General features: G+C 37.1%; 2 protein-coding genes and 1 long non-coding RNA gene across 6 annotated transcripts; 1 reads left to right on the top strand and 2 right to left on the bottom strand.

Moving 5' to 3' along the window:
• Positions 1-717: 717 nt before the first annotated feature.
• LOC122053207 (protein MICROTUBULE BINDING PROTEIN 2C-like) lies at positions 718-4,399 on the bottom strand. Its single transcript, XM_042615145.1, has 5 exons — positions 4,147-4,399; positions 3,967-4,038; positions 2,893-3,258; positions 2,151-2,366; positions 718-1,210 (listed from the first exon to the last, which is right to left on the bottom strand). Exons 1-5 carry the CDS (start codon positions 4,339-4,341, stop codon positions 1,052-1,054), a joined length of 1,008 nt encoding a protein of 335 aa, XP_042471079.1. The 5' UTR covers positions 4,342-4,399; the 3' UTR covers positions 718-1,051.
• A 2,617-nt stretch (positions 4,400-7,016) lies between these two features.
• On the bottom strand, positions 7,017-11,177 carry LOC122053205. 4 transcript variants are annotated; one of them, XR_006132169.1, is made up of 4 exons: positions 11,061-11,173; positions 10,437-10,767; positions 9,348-10,306; positions 7,017-7,697 (listed from the first exon to the last, which is right to left on the bottom strand). It is a non-coding gene; the product is annotated as an uncharacterized LOC122053205 (long non-coding RNA). The 4 variants fall into 4 exon arrangements; XR_006132172.1 differs by having other exon boundaries at positions 10,437-10,907; positions 11,061-11,156; XR_006132170.1 differs by lacking the exon at positions 10,437-10,767 and having other exon boundaries at positions 11,061-11,177.
• Positions 11,178-12,796: 1,619 nt separating this feature from the next.
• On the top strand, positions 12,797-13,930 carry LOC122053204 (ethylene-responsive transcription factor 3-like). The gene has a single exon (XM_042615144.1). The coding sequence runs from the start codon at positions 13,017-13,019 to the stop codon at positions 13,683-13,685; it is 669 nt and encodes a 222-aa protein (XP_042471078.1). The 5' UTR covers positions 12,797-13,016; the 3' UTR covers positions 13,686-13,930.
• The last annotated feature ends 1,864 nt before the right edge of the window (positions 13,931-15,794 follow it).

The raw sequence follows: 15,794 nt of genomic DNA, 5'->3' as shown, positions 1-15,794 counted from the left end.
GATCTTAAAGATGCAAGATTTCTCTCTCTGTCTCCTTCCTCTGTTCCATAGTTTCGCAAATGGACACAAACACTATGAAAAGCTTTGTGTGTGCACAAACAGGTGTGGAGTCAACGGAGATGGACTAGGAGGCCTCTAAGGTGACGATAAGGGGCGTCTTTATCGGTCAAAAATTTTAATTTAAAAAAAAATTAAAATTAAAATATATTACAAATTATATGGCTAAAAAAGTAAATTAATTTTTAGCTGGACTAAAATTAAAAAAAGCACAACTTACAGGACCAAAATTATAATTTTCTCCTATTTAAACCTCCTTCCTTAACCCTACAATTCACGAACCCAACCATGGATCCCCATAGCCTCGCCGCCGCGAGCTTCGCAATCGCCGCCACGACCTACACAGTTGTCACTGCGACGTGTGCAGCTCCCGCCCCCATCCGCGAGATAGCTGCCGCCGTGGCCAATGTAGCTATTGTCGTGGGCCACGTAGCCGACAATGCGACTTGCATTTTTTTCATTCTAGGCCCTCTTAGTTTCCCTATTTCAAAATACCACTAAGGATCATTATCTAATTAGTTGGGTAGAATCATAAGCATTTAAAAAGAATTTGATAACCACAGTTTTGTGTTTTTTTTTAAGTTCAAAAACATTTTATAAATAGAAAATGATTTAATTTTGACAATGAAAATGCCATTTTCTGCCAAACGAAAAAAACACTTTTGAAAATATGACTCTTTTCAAATATTTGAATTTTTTTAACTATCAAAGTCATTATTTAAACTCCTTGATCATATTCATGGAGGTAAAAGGTGAATACGTTTGCCTCGAGCGCCCCGACCAACTCGTCCCAGGACCAACACAAAGGAGGTAAATCACGGGCGACTACTATCCTTTGGAATAGTGACTAGCACATAAGAGAGGTCCTTGATGATATTCATGCTTCATACAAGACTTTTTAATAACACTCAAACACAGAATTCCATCAGAATCCCTTCAAAAACAGATGAAAAGCTATTGATTTGAACAAAGGAGATGAATGCCATTGCAGTTCTTAGTGGCAGTTCATAACAAGAGATTGAAGTTGGAACCTTGCCTCAGCGGCCGCTGCTAAAGACTCTTCACTGGGGTTTTCTTTTGCAGTAGCAACAGCTGCAATGTAGGTGAGTCTTGCCTCTTCCATCTCGTGGATATCAAGTTCATCAATGTCATCCTGCTCAAAGTAAAGCAAGTTTATTTTACCACAGAAGGAATTTCTGAGTCAATCAATGGTAATTGATAATGACTAAAAAGAATATAGTTTACATCTGTTTCAACATTTTCAGGTCATTTGTTTGCCTGGAAATACAGTTGTTACTTGCTTAAATGATTATGAGCATAAGTGCATCGTAAACTAGGATATTTAGATACTTTATGTGAGATAATTGATTCATTTATACTAATTGCTATTATGATGAAATGTCAGTAATGAAAGTAGAGATAGGTTACCAGACCAAGCTCCATTAAATAAAAGATTAACCTGACCTCCCCCATGCAAAAAGTCACTGCGCTAGAACAAATGCTCTCCACGATTTACCCTTTCCAGAGAGTGTGGGGCCATCTTGGAGGGCTGCTAAGGTGACAGTTTCACCTTTTGCTCCAATGAAATAAAAGATTAACTTTCTAAAGAAATTCATGTGATGTATGACAAGCACTTTGTTACTATATAAATAAATATATCTTTCATAATCTATTCTTTATTGGTCAAATCTTCATAGAAAAACAAAGAAAATTTTGATAATTACACTACACTGAATACATCTCTACACCTAGTTAACAAAACACATTTAATTGTCTAATACCTGTTTCTAAACTCAATTTTTTAGATCATCTAATATTACTTTCTTAAAGATATCTCAGATTTTTATGCTTCCTAATTTCATGTCATCTTTAATTTGCTAAAATATTCACATAAGATTATCTTCGTATATATTAATTGTCTATATTTATCATTTGTGATCTTTATAATTTATAGTATAAAGGGCAATATCATACTTCACATGAGATGCAAACGTCTACAAAATGCAATGAGCATTTTTGTAGCTAGTCCCCAAATTCAGCATGTTTCATCAAGAAATGAATTTTAAGTAAAAGTAACAGAGAAAGGGTCATACTATATGTGGAAGATGATCCACACTTCCAAAGGTTGCACTTGCATCAGAAGCAGCATCGAGACATATCTTTGATAGTTCATTAAAGAATTTAAGAAATGCAGTGATCTCAAAATTAGTGGAATCCAGAACTCCCTGAAGTTCCTCTATTTTACTGTTTGATTCTGTCACTTCCAACTCTAATTTCTCCAGAGCAGCTTGCCTTTCTTCAAGCTTAATCTGTATATTAAAAAGATAGTGCTTGAGTCAAAGAAAAGAAATTTGAAAGGACATTATGACAGCCATCATATGGATATATAGAGACAAACTTAAGAGTCGTGGATGAATTCACAATATACCTTAAATTTAAGATCAACTATTAAACTAGTACAGATGAAGGGAAAGTAGAGACTTAAGTATTGAACAATAAAAATTGAGAGCTTATTTCAAAGGGCAGCATTGAACAATACAGCAAAACAGGATTGCTGTGCTTCATATTAGGTGTGACAGTGATAGAGACTTAAGTACTCAACCGAACGAATGGCGACGTTGGCTTTGAGACCTGTGACAACTTGATGTAAATTGAATTTTATAGTCACAAAACAAGACCTGTGGAGAGCAGCATACTAGAATTTTTTTTTAATCAATTTTTTAAATACATGCCTATCTTAAAAGGAATTAGATCCATAACAACTACCTTATACTCTTCAACAAATAAAATTTAAACGTAGAAAGAATGGGACCATGTGTATACAAAGTTAAGTACCTCCGTATTAGTTAGCTGCAGATTTGTATTTGTCATCAAAGAATCTTTCTCCATACTTTGCTGCTTCAATTCCCTAAGTGTTTCATTAACTCCATTCATTTCGGCTATTGTGTCCTTTAAAGCTCTTAAAGCTTCATCTTTTTCCAGAAATTTTTTCTGAAGTTCTTCAAATTGTTCCCTCAACATTTTTAACTCTTCGCCATTCTTAACGAGTTCTTCAGACAACAATGAGGTTGATGAAAAACTTGATAAACCAGAAATAGCATCTAGTTTATCCGGTTCCTTATTTGCAACATCATCTCCACGATCAATTTGTTTTTTAGTTGAATGTGGCTGAGCATTTACCTTTCCGTTTTGATCAACAACCTGCATTTTGACAATGAGAATTACCCTGGTCAAATAATTCTAATATCACTGATATCTTTACTATGGAAACTCAGAAGATCAAAGAAAGAACATCTTTTGAATTATAAGAAAAAGGGTATTGTTTGGCAAGAACTGAGAAGCTGGCAAATATAAAAAAAAATCTAGTAAAGCGGTGTAATTCTCAAGACAATCTGTCCTGTTAGAAAATTGAATGCTGAAACAACAGTTACAACTGCAAATGAAGCTACACCATCTCGATTACATCCTTAATCTACTTGTTATTTATCCATTTGATCATGTTAACACTTAGGTAGTTAGCAATAGTAACTGGACTTTTGCATATGACATCCTTTTCCCATATCATAAATGTCCGTTGGGGAGGAAATTAGTCCCACCGGCCGACATTTAGTTTTAGAGTTCATGATTAATATTGCAATAAAGCATCAGAAACCAACCGAAAAAAGGAATAATTGAGAAAAAAATACCACAGGAGAAGATTGGTTAGGAACAATTTCAGGCAGATAAAAATGAATGAAAAAGAAAACGAAGGTCAAGGACGTTGCAGCAAAATCAGTTTTTCCTTTCATCGGAAGTTACCATTAGACTAAAATGCTAAGCAATCGGGAATGTTACAGAATATTGATCTATGAAACACAAGAACAAAAACGAGCAAATTTCGAAAAGGGAAACGATGCAAAAAGGCGTCACCTTTCTCGGCTGAGGAGTGGGCGTGTACACCACTGACGCCCGCCGTCTAAACGAAGGATTCGGCTTCCGATCCTACCACAAATCCAGAGAAGCCCAATAACTTGGAATAGAAAAGGGAAAAACAAAGAAGAAAAGTAAATCGGGCTATGGAAAAACGAAATAAGTGGAAAGGGCGGCGACCATGAGCGACTCGACCAGGGGGACCATGTCGACGAGGTTCTTAAAGAGGACCCGGTCGACATTCGCGCCGCCTTCTTCGCCATTGGCATTATCGCAGGAGGGCCGAGGAGGCGACAAGGTCGAAGAGGAGCTCGCGTGCTTTGGGGGTCGCTTCCCCGGCGCTCGAGCCCCTCCGCCCGTTCGGATCGACGCCATTGCTGCGCTGCTGAACTCGTTGTGAGAGAGAGAGAGATCGGTAATGTACTTTTTAGGGTGATGTGAATATTAAAACTAGAGGGAAGTATTCAAAAAGAAAAGGAAGAGAATAAGTAAAGTATTTAATAGAACCCGAAAAACTACCTCTCTTATTATTGGAGCTACAGACGAACCCACTTGGGATTACAACCTGGATCAATCAAAAGGCGAGTGTCTTTGAGTAAACAAACACCAGTGGGGATGAGCATCGGTGCGCGTTAGGAGCCAGGGTGCAATTTAAGATGGGAGATGATTGGTTGAGCTGGGCGGCCCATCAACGTGGCGTTAAATAAATGGACGATCTGGAGCCTCACGGAACAGGAGCAGGCAGGCGCCGACTTTCCCGTAATAATTAAAATAGTTAGTATTAATAAATAATTGCACAAAATACCTATAATATTAGACCTGATAAATGGATAATTAAAATAGTTAGTCTTCATGTAATATGAGAACTGGCTGTAAGGAATGTCTAAGGTATTTTTTTTATTAAATGAATATCTCATCTTTATCTATAATTATTCAACTACTTTTCATGATACTATTTTCATTATTATCTTTTGTCTATATTTCTCGAGTAAATCTTGAATCAGAGGCATGTTTTATCAATTAGGGGCGTTTGGTTCTTTTCTATAAATAGAAATCGGAATGGGAATCATTGTATTATGGAATGAGAATGGGTATGAGCATGAATATCACTCTTAAAAGTAATGTTTGGTTAGTTACATATTTTCTATCGGAATAAATCAAAATTTCCCTTATTACCTTTAAAGGAAAATAAGAGAAAAAATTAGATATGAGAGAAAGATGAATGTGAGAAAAAAATATGATGAAAGAGAATGATGAAGGAGAAAGTCATGATGAGAGAAGATGAGAGAGAAAATATGATATGAGAGAAAGTATGATGGAGAGGATGAAGAGAGATAAAATGTAATGAGAAAAATGAGGGGAGAGAGTGTGATGAGAGAAATTGTGATGAGGAAAAAAGAAAGCGGTGAGTGTGATGGGAGAGATTGAGGAGAGAGAAAGTATGATGAGAGAGAAAATGTGTTGAGGAAAAAAAAGGAGTGTGACAAGAGAGATTGAGGAGAGAGAAAGTGTGATGAGAGCGAAAGTGTGATAAGAAAAAAAAGAGAAAAGTTAGTGTGATGGGAAAGATTGAGGAGAGAGAAAGTATGATGAGAGAAAAAGAAGGAAGAGAGTGCGATGGAAGAGATTGAGGAGAGAGAAAGTATGATGAGAGAGAAAGTGTAATGAGAAAAAACAAGGAAAGAGAGTGTGATAGGAGAGATTAAGGAGAGAGAAAGTGTGTGATAAAATGATGAGAGAGAACAAGGAGAGAGAAGTGATATAAAAGAATAAATAAATATATATATTTGATATTTGGTATTAAGGGAGAAAATTTTAATTTTAGGTCAAGAGTATTTTTGGAATAAGGAAATATTTTGATTGATGAAAATAGGGTAATGACTCATTGAAGGGGAGGTACATAGGAATGAGTTATTATTCAATTTCAAGGATTCATTCCTTTATTTGTAATGTTATTTTTATAATCCAAATATTAACAATGACAATCAATGATTCTCATTCTCATTCCCCACTCTTATTCCCATAAACCAAACGCCCCCTAAGATTTCGTAACTGCTACACAATTATAATAGCAATAGTTTCGTAACTATTATAACTGAGTTGTCATATAATTATAGGAATTGAGAAATCGTAATTGTTACCATATGAATGTTAAATAAGTTTTGAAAAATTAAAATTTTTATGAAGATTGAACCATGGATTTATAATACATCAAATTAAAAATAGTACAGAAATCTATATTTTTTACTATATACAACAGTGTAACTCATAACAACCTAATTTTTTATCAAAAACACATCGTATAAAATCTTTTCCAAGGCTTCAAAAACTTTTAGTATAAAATCTTTTCGAAGGCTCCAAAAAAAATTTTAGTTTTATTAAGGTTATTTTCATCCTATAAAACTACACTGTTACCATTGTTATAGTTATAACTAGAATATATCCCTCTTTCAGAGTTTAGGTGAGATAATAATGAAAACAGTATGAATAATTATGTCATTTTAAATCAGATGGAGCACTATTCTGATAAAAAAACATACGCCCTCTTGATCCGTACCCTCGATAAATTCCCAGGACGAATGGTTTCTCAAAAGTTTATTCAAAGAAATTGCATCCATGAAAGTACTCATTAAAAAACAGCAAATTAAGTGTTGGTTTTTATAATTGTTCGGTTAGTAAAATGTTTTATATTTTTTCCATAGGAAATAAAAAATATAAATATATTTGTCATCAGATCTGCAGGGTATAATAATTTGATACCTTTTATCCCAAAAAATTCAAAAAAACATAAGCTTATAAAGTGAAAACACTAGCAAATTCAGCCTTATTTTCCTTTAGAGGATAGGCAAAAGATCAATACAATACTATTCTCACTTAAACAAGCTTAACTGTTCATGGATTGCGAAACAAACATTAAGTGGAAGAATAAAGTCTCACTTGACAAACTATAATGTTATTCCTTCCATAGAATAAATAGATCATAGTACCAAGTACAAGGCATATATATATATATATATATATATATACATAAGCAAGCAAAAGTCAAAAGATTTAAAAGAAAAGATAGCATAGTTATCATACTAAGTTAGATCAAACAAGTATCTACAGCTACCAGCTAGTCTGTACAGAGCAAACATAATCTTCTTGCTTTAGATTTAAGCTCAAATCTCAGAGGTTTGAGTCTCAAGGTCCAGGAAGCGAGCTTCATGAAACTTGGCAATGAAAGCAGAGGCTTTCGTGTCCACATCTGGCGCACCAACCCAGTAGCAACAATCGTCGTCGCTGGGCCTTACCTTCCTCGGAGTGTACTTTGGCTCCCTCTCTTCTTCTTCATCTGTGCCCCTGAAGCAGAACCAAGAAGAAACACTGGAAGTGGATTGGCTTCCTCCCATTTGACTCACTCTCTTCTCGGTACTCCTTGACTCTGTGTTGAATAAGATTTGCTGCTCAAGGTCTGTAAGAGGCCAGTGTGGCTCATTTATAGCAGGGCAAAGCTTTTGAGCCAATGGTGGGGGTGGCTTGACGGTGACGTGAGGCTAAAGGGTGGTGGAGATACCATGACAAATCCACATTACTTGCAGTCCTCTGCTTTCCAGGTTGACCAACTAGATCTCATTCTACTGCCAGCCTGTGATGTTTTTACAATTCTCATACACAACAGTGAGTCCCAAAAGATGTGGATTCACTGGGGCATCTGTCAGACACAAGTTTTAGTTGAAATCCAGCGACACCTGTGCGGTTGAATCAACAACAGAGGAGAATTTAAGCATTAGTGGCGAATGATCAGTTTCCTCAGTTAGACAGAAAGCTCAAATGCTGTCCAATCATCTGAAGATTAAACCAGTATCAAGATGATATTATTTTACTTGTTACTAAGGATTGAGGTTTCTACTTGATTCCTACTTTATTTCATTCAAGAAGAATTATTCTATTCCATGTCAATTTGAACCAAGTGCAGTAAACCTCAGAGAATTCAAAGAGAAGACTACAAAATAAATCAGAGGTAATAATTCATTCAGAGGATTAGATAAACATGGAGCCACTACAAGTTCATTAGTGATGCTTTTGATTTTTGGCTAAACTCAAAAGAACTACCTCTGAAATGCTGCTTTAAGATGTAAATTTTACAGCAATTCTTTTGACCCACCTGGTGAATGAAAATTTCATTGAATATATATATCAAGTGGTTCCTAACACAAAAGAACTACCTTTCAGTGCTGCTTCAAGGTGTATATTTTACAACCAATGTATGAATATTTCACATAAAAAAACATATGAACCTCAATTGTGGGTCTCACATTATGAAGGAATTATTGGCAAAGACTGAGAGGACAAATGAATTATTGAGAACCTTCAGCCAGATTTGATCCTCTCACTGACGGGAAAAGGTTAGAGGAATAAAGGTCATTGTCTCTTAAAAGAATTTTGCATGTGCCCTATGCCAATATCTTAAGTTGCAAGGTTCACCCTGCTTTCTCCATAACACCATGGCTGATATAGTTTATGTGACAAGTGTTGCAATTAGCAGCCAAACATTGAGTTGATGGTAGGTACGACATAGGAATCTATGAAGGAACTTTTTTTTTCTTTGTCGATGTCTCTGTACTAGGATCTACAGAGGAATTTCCTTTTACCACTGTCTTCCTTTGTAATGATGCATTTGATGAAGGAAACGGAATATTGATCAAAGTAACAACTAAAAAGATTACATCTTCTTCATATTCTAACATTGATGTACACAGAGTAAGAAATTAATAGTCAGAAGGTTAATAGAAAAGATGAATCATTTCAAACTACGAGATTTAAAGGATTGCAATAGATTTCTTGTTTTTGAAGAAACTAATGCCGCAGCACATACTAGAAAATTCAACTTAGGAAGAAAAAAAGATATTTAAATAATTTGCACAGGATAAAGAAAACAAACGGAACTTTGTGGGAGAACATGATTCAAACTATGATTAACTTTAGAAATAATCGGTCATCAGTCTACTGAATGAAAACAGAAGTATTTGAATCCTCAGGCACAAATGATGCCAACTAATTCCAACTCCAAGTACTTGTTTTCCACACAAACGAAGAGAAAAATGCAGTAAGCAAAACCCTAAAAGGTTTATGTTCGCAAGATAGCTGAGCTATGGGCAATTTTGATCGCGGTTCACAAGCTTGTTTCTTCTCTATTCGTTCAAAGTCGCGAAATCATCAACAATCTGATATTTTGGAAGCGGTATCAGATTACGTTATAAGGAGATTTCCCTAATTCAAAAATGCCGTATCAAATCGTTCTAGAGAATCAAAAGCTTCAAAATATATTGACATTGCAGTGCCCTCTTCATTGTCTGGCTTTATGCAGATCGAAGGATAAAAAGGAAGAGGGTACCAACCATTCGAAGGCGCTGCGAGATGGTGCTCTTCTCAGCTCCTCCGACGTCTGCTCCGCCGCCGGAGACCAGGATGCCGCCTGAGATCCATAGCCTCTTGAAACGATCGACAGGTGCAGTAGGGTGTCAACTGTCATGTGGTAGTGGCGCAGGCTCAGGCTGGACACGCCCGACCCACCCAAACCGGACTAATCTGCTCAGCTCACGGCCCACTCAAAACCCAGTCCATTCGGTAGTCATAAGATCGCAAGCCTGGTCTATAGCTTGCGGGCAGCGACCGGCGGACTCGCAGCCAGCGGTTAGTGGGCTCACACGCGATGGTACTGATCAGGACGAACTGATCGCAGCAGCGGCCGTCGACGTTTCCAACAGAGATCGTGCCTCGCATACCATGAAGACACATCAATCCGTTGCAGTCGAATTCCAGTGTTGGTTGATATGCACAAGGTTGTAATTCAGTTAACAAAGAGTAGCATCAAAGGAAAAGATGAACATGTCGATATTGACGTCCATAGAAAATCAAACGAGGAAGATGGCGATCAAATACCAAGTCTGGCGTGAATGAGTAGTTTCCGACAGCATGTCTAGTAGCAGATAAGTTGTGACGGCGAAGTCGTGTCCATATGCCGCGCAACCCCACCAGAGTCGCCGCCAGCAGGCGCTGAAAAAAAAACTCAGAGCAAATCGTCGCACCTGCTCACCGGAGGCGTTGGACGCTGCAGCGGCGTACAGATTTGGTGGACGAACCGGCGCGGCTTTGCCGGTACTGATGGGGCGACTCACAGAGAACATTGGATGATGAGCTTTCTTGATGAATACACTTACTTCTGGACAAAGAAGGAGGACTGGAGCCTGGAGGAGGATAATGTAGTACTCAAAAGGAAGATCTTTCTATTCCCCTCTGAGTAAAAGAATATCCAAACAGAGCAGAGTCACCTAGGAACCCAGTTTCGGCAATCGATCTGATAAGATCGTCACGGAGATCGAGTGTTGCAAATTGTAAATAGAAAGAAAAAACGGTTAGGCAAGGAAATGAAACAAATGCAGGAAAGCTGTGATTCACATTTCCAATTTTCTGTAGTTATTGCATACCTGAACCCCCATTGGCATTTTCTTCCCAAGACACAATATAAACCTCAACCATCAAGTGAAATCAATCAAATCTTGCCTATGCTATAAACAGGTAGAAGCATGCTGTGCATAGAAGTACTGAACTGGGAATACCAATCGACATAATAGAGCGTAGTTCTATCATTTCACTCATTCCGAGAGTAAAACGAATTTAAGGAAGATCGAGATATAGCTCTTGCTCAAAGCAAACTAGCCTTCAGCTTAGAATCATGGATCATGGATCATGCCTTTCTGAGTCCACTTTCTAAACGATCTCGATGCATTTAACACCATTAAATACCGTCTAAAACGTCTGCAAGTTAACTTACTCAGCTCCGAACAATTCAAATCAGATAATTTTTTTAATGAAAAAGGAAAAGAAAAGGTAGTGGGGGAAAAGGATGGATACAATCCGGATGCAGAGGTTTATCGATCGATTCCCGCTTTGTAACCCTAAAGAGGCAAGACAAAAACCGATCAAATCCACCACGAACGAGACCAACAAGGTCAGGAAGAGATCGATAAACCGCTGCGCCCAGAGATCACTGGATTGCTGCAATAACAACAAGAAGAAGATATCCAAGATTGGAGATTCGAGTTTCTTACTGTGGAGATCATTGACGATGAACGTGAAACGAATTGCAATCACAAAGTACCAATGGATGAGCAATCAGGCGGAAGAGGTCTGCGATTTGATGGGATGGGGAGCCGTGACTGGAAGGGGAACAAAATATAAAGGCGAACGAAAGGACTGATGAGCTCAGTATCACCGATATGACCGGGCACGTACCCGCTCCGTTACCTCCGCATTCTTTGGAGGATCGAGTGACGCAAACGGACGGCCCACTCCCCTCCCTGCGTCAGCTCGACGGGTACGAAACTGAGGAGAAGCTCTGGAAATGGCGTAACGAGATGGTCGCTTGACCATGCACATGGTAATCGGGTAGCGATCCGGGGAATTAGCTGTCCCTATTCGAGATCCGGGCACAGCGCTTGATCACCTGTGCCGGCGGAGACAGGCAACACAGGCGATGGAAAAGATCCACGAGTCACTACTGGATTCACATGTAAAAATTGTTTTGAGTTAAAGTTTGATTAGCCAAAATCAAGTTTAAAAACAAATCTATCATTTATATATCATATTATCATTTAATTAGCATTGATATGTAATTAATTCCAGATATCATAGCAAGATTGTATTACATACAACGAAAAAAAAGAGAATAATAATACAATAAAATGAAAATATGATAGTGTATTGCGAGGATAGCCACGTGATGATAAGAAAAAATATTTGATAAATTCTCACTATAAATAATAAAAATATATAGTAATTAACTAGTAAAACATATAAAATCTCATAGAGTGTTTAGGGAATAATAAGATAAATTTTTTAAAAAAAAACATGTATACCATTGGAAGACCTATTTTAGCCCTTAAGATGAATTTTAATGATTAAAAAATAAAAATAAGATAGAAAATTAATGAGCACTAGTCATCACATATACGTGTTACATGGGTAGTATAATTCATGAATACCCATAAAATAATTAAATAATATTATTCAATCCTAATATGATTTATTTTTATAAAAATTTTAATTTAAAAATAAAGTAGAATTTAAGTCTTTAATTTTATCTCAGTCATGTAATGAAAATGTCTAATATCACGTGAAGATTTGATAAAATAATCGATGAAATATAGAGATAGATAAAATAATTATGAATTTTTTTTAATAATTGATGAGATATAAATGAATTGATACAACTGTATCGATATATAAAAAAGGAAAAAAAGGAATTAAAGTATTGTGATATAAAAAAGATAAAAAGAAAAAAATTAACAAAAATGGAAGAGAAAAGGAAGAGAAAAGTTTCATTAGAAATATTTTTATTATTAGTTTGACTCATATTCCTTAAAAATGGATACCAGATAGTTCAGAATAAATTAAATACATGTATGTATTAAGATAGTAAGGCTTCTTATACAACAATAATAAAAACACTTTTTTTATTCCATATACTAATGGATTTCACTTGAAAAAGAAAATTTTCATACTAATAAATTGGAGTCCATAGCCATAGATTTCAATGCACGATATCTTGCAATACTTAAGTAGATAGTTAAAATTAGATTATGATTTGAAAAGGATAAAAAATTAATATTAATAATAATTTTTAAAATTATTTTTTTATGTGAATAAAAAGATATAACTTAATTTTAAGATTCATCAAATTAATTAATAGTGGGTTATTAAAGGTCGATTAGCTATTTTAATAATTGTTAAATTTCAGAGATCATTTTAAAAAATATGTCAAACATTGGATGGGCATGTTGAAAATTACCCCTTTCATAAAGCTGTAGGAAGAGATTGTGGATCGGACATGGGCGGCGACGGTCACGGAAGCAAGTCGAAGGGCGGAAGTTTGATGCGATCGACGGAAGGAATTAAGAAGCCTGCGATGTCGCTTCCTAGTTTGTAGCAGCAATTCGAATTTTTGTGATCACGATTTGAAGTTTGATTCGTCTCCTCACTGGATCGATCGATCGATCAAGGGAGAGATGCGGAAAGGGCGAGCTCCGGTGGCAGCGCGAACTCCGGTTGCAGGGCGTGCTCCGGCGGCAGCCTCGCAGGATCCCGTTGAGGTGCGGTATCGAGGCGTCCGGAAACGGCCTTGGGGACGCTTTGGGGCCGAGATCCGAGACCCAGTGAAGAAGGCCCGGGTGTGGCTCGGCACCTTCGACTCAGCCGAGGACGCCGCCCGGGCCTATGATGACGCCGCCCGGGCCTTCCGAGGTGCTGACGCCAAGACTAACTTCCCCGTCCCTGCGGTCCCTCCTCCGCCTACCCTCCCTCCCTTCCCCTCCTCCGCCACGCGATTCACCTTCGGCGGGCATCGCCACCAGTCTCCGCCGCAGCGGGCGGCGTCCAGCAGCCTCAGCAGCACCGTCGAGTCCTTCGGCGGGCCACGGCTTACCTCGCCGGCCTTACTCCGCGAGTCGCATCTCCGGAGGCCGACCAACCCGCTGCCCCCGCGTGTTCTCGACGGCGAGGAGGATTGCCACAGCGACTGCGGTTCGTCGTCCTCGGTCGTTGACGACATGGACGGTGACACAACTTCGGCGCAGGGACAGCCAGCGCTCCTCGATCTCAACATCCTTCCGCGCGAACATGATCCGTCTCTGAGTACCTGTTCTAACTCTAAAAAAAGAGAAGGCGATCTTCATTAAAAAAAAAAAAAAAGGTCTTCTCCCTCTTTCCGAACCAATATCTGCATGTGTTTGATCGTTTGATCTTTCTGTTCTTCCTATCTATTTCCTGTTCAATTTGTTAGCTATGAGTTACAAATTGTTTGGCTTTCCAGAATTTGATGATATCAAGATCAGGTCTAAGATATTTCTTGGATCTACCTTCTTTTCAGTTTTCGTCTATGTACAAAAATATATTACGTTTAATGAATAAGAAATTGACAAAACTGCAATAGCTTCATGCATTAATCAATGCTATATGCTGAACACCCTTTGTATTACTGCAATGAGGGTTAAAACTTCATATGTGTTGTAGAAAGATGGGAAAAGCCAGTAATAATCACTAGCAAGCTCCAAAGAAATGAAAAGAGAGAACTAAAATCTTCCTTATGGTATATTGCTCAAGCTTTTGATGGAAAATGAAGATTGAGTGGTCCATTTGAATGCCGCTAAGGATGTTGGTAAGCTTGTTATTGTGAAAAATGTTCTTGGTTGAGAGGAATGTGCCATGTATCATTTCTACCTTTATTTGATATGAGAATCAATATCAAGAAAGTTATAAGAAATAGTAATTTCTTTACAGATTGCACAATTATCTCTCTTAATTAGATCTCAATCATAGAGTTTTGTTTTGTCTTGTTTCCCATGCCCTCTACATTTGCTTCTCTAATTCATTTAATAATTTAGTTGTAGAATCTATTTGTTGTCATACAACATATTTGTACTATTTTAGCCTCTCTCTCTCTTTTTTCATTTTATATCTACTTGAGCTACACCAAATTGTTTATGTATGTCACTAGTTTTAGCAATCTCACATATTCATCTTAACATTCACTTTATTTCTTTGTGCATTGTTTCTAGTACAACACTGATCTATAAAGTATGACGAATTCGACAAGTAGTCTTATAGAATTTTTCTTCTAGCCTAAAAGGCACATGAGGATCACACACGACATTGAAACTTTTGTCCATTTCAACTATCCATTTCTATTATTGTTAATATATTTTTTTTATCAATAACCTCTTCTTCTTGAATAATAAATCCAAATATAAAACTCATATATGAATTGTACATCATAGCTCCTCTCGTGATAGTTTTATTTATTATTTGAAACTCCATTTTGTATATTTGGTTTTGTTCCTACTTAATGTAAATGTTTAGTTTCTAGACTTTTTCATGGTTATACTGCTTTCAAATTTAATTAATTAAACTAGTATCAATTAGTACTATGTTATTTGCAAATAACATACACCGAGAAAGATTTATCTTACATATGATCGGTGATCCTTGATTTAAGTTTTAGTCACGAAAGTCATAATTGTGATTCGACCCTTAGGATTTTCTGATTCAAGCAGACCTAAATGGCCCAAATCCTTTTGTAAGTAAGATCTGAATTAGGCTAGGATCTTCAGAACCTACAATGCAATCCTATGCTCACTTATTGATTCCATGTAGGATCTCGATGAATCCAAACCTCTTTCAGTTCCTAGTTAGATTATCTATCCTAAAAATCTTGTTTACAATTATGGGAATGTCATTCATTACTTTCAATTGATCTAATGCTAGTAACTATAGTATCGTTCTTCACATAGGAATGACATTCCTATGTAACCGCGCACCTTTTTTTTCCCTCAGTGTTATGCCATACACCTTAAGCAATACTTTGTTTAATGTGCATCAATACGCTGTTACCTTTTCAAACATTTAGGACATTCAAAGTCCTTATTAGTGTGTATACTTTGATTTATAAATTGAAGAACGTATAAGACAACATCCTTCATAGAATCATAGCGACAATAAACTTATAGTTTCTAGCACCTTATTACCTTTAGCTATGACTAAGTGTGCCGCACTTAGAAAGTTTTGTGATGAATCCATTGCTTGATTGTGTAGTCTCTTCATTATTAATCTCAACCCCCCCCCCCCCCGGTTTTGGTAGTCTCAGTTGGTGTATCCAATTTAGTGCCTCAAAAGAAGTTCCTTATGGTATCTCAATCCACACACTTTCTTTCTGTCTTCAGACCAGATGTATCAAGTTTTGGATTTTGAACCTATAATCCATGATACAAGTTTGATGTCACAGTGTGTGT

Source organism: Zingiber officinale, chromosome 3A, assembly GCF_018446385.1.
Source record: "Zingiber officinale cultivar Zhangliang chromosome 3A, Zo_v1.1, whole genome shotgun sequence".
Taxonomy (NCBI): domain Eukaryota; kingdom Viridiplantae; phylum Streptophyta; class Magnoliopsida; order Zingiberales; family Zingiberaceae; genus Zingiber; species Zingiber officinale.
This window is presented reverse-complemented; position numbering and strand designations above follow the sequence as displayed.

Excerpts from the sequence above, each read along its gene's own strand:
- LOC122053207 (XM_042615145.1), bottom strand. The coding sequence starts at position 4,341 with ATGGCGTCGATCCGAACGGGCGGAGGGGCTCGAGCGCCGGGGAAGCGA. Across the intron at positions 3,259-3,966 it reads CCACTCCTCAGCCGAGAAAG|GTTGTTGATCAAAACGGAAA; the intron begins GTGACGCCTTTT and ends GTCAAAATGCAG. Across the intron at positions 1,211-2,150 it reads TGGATCATCTTCCACATATA|GATGACATTGATGAACTTGA; the intron begins GTATGACCCTTT and ends TACTTTGAGCAG.
- LOC122053204 (XM_042615144.1), top strand. The coding sequence starts at position 13,017 with ATGCGGAAAGGGCGAGCTCCGGTGGCAGCGCGAACTCCGGTTGCAGGG.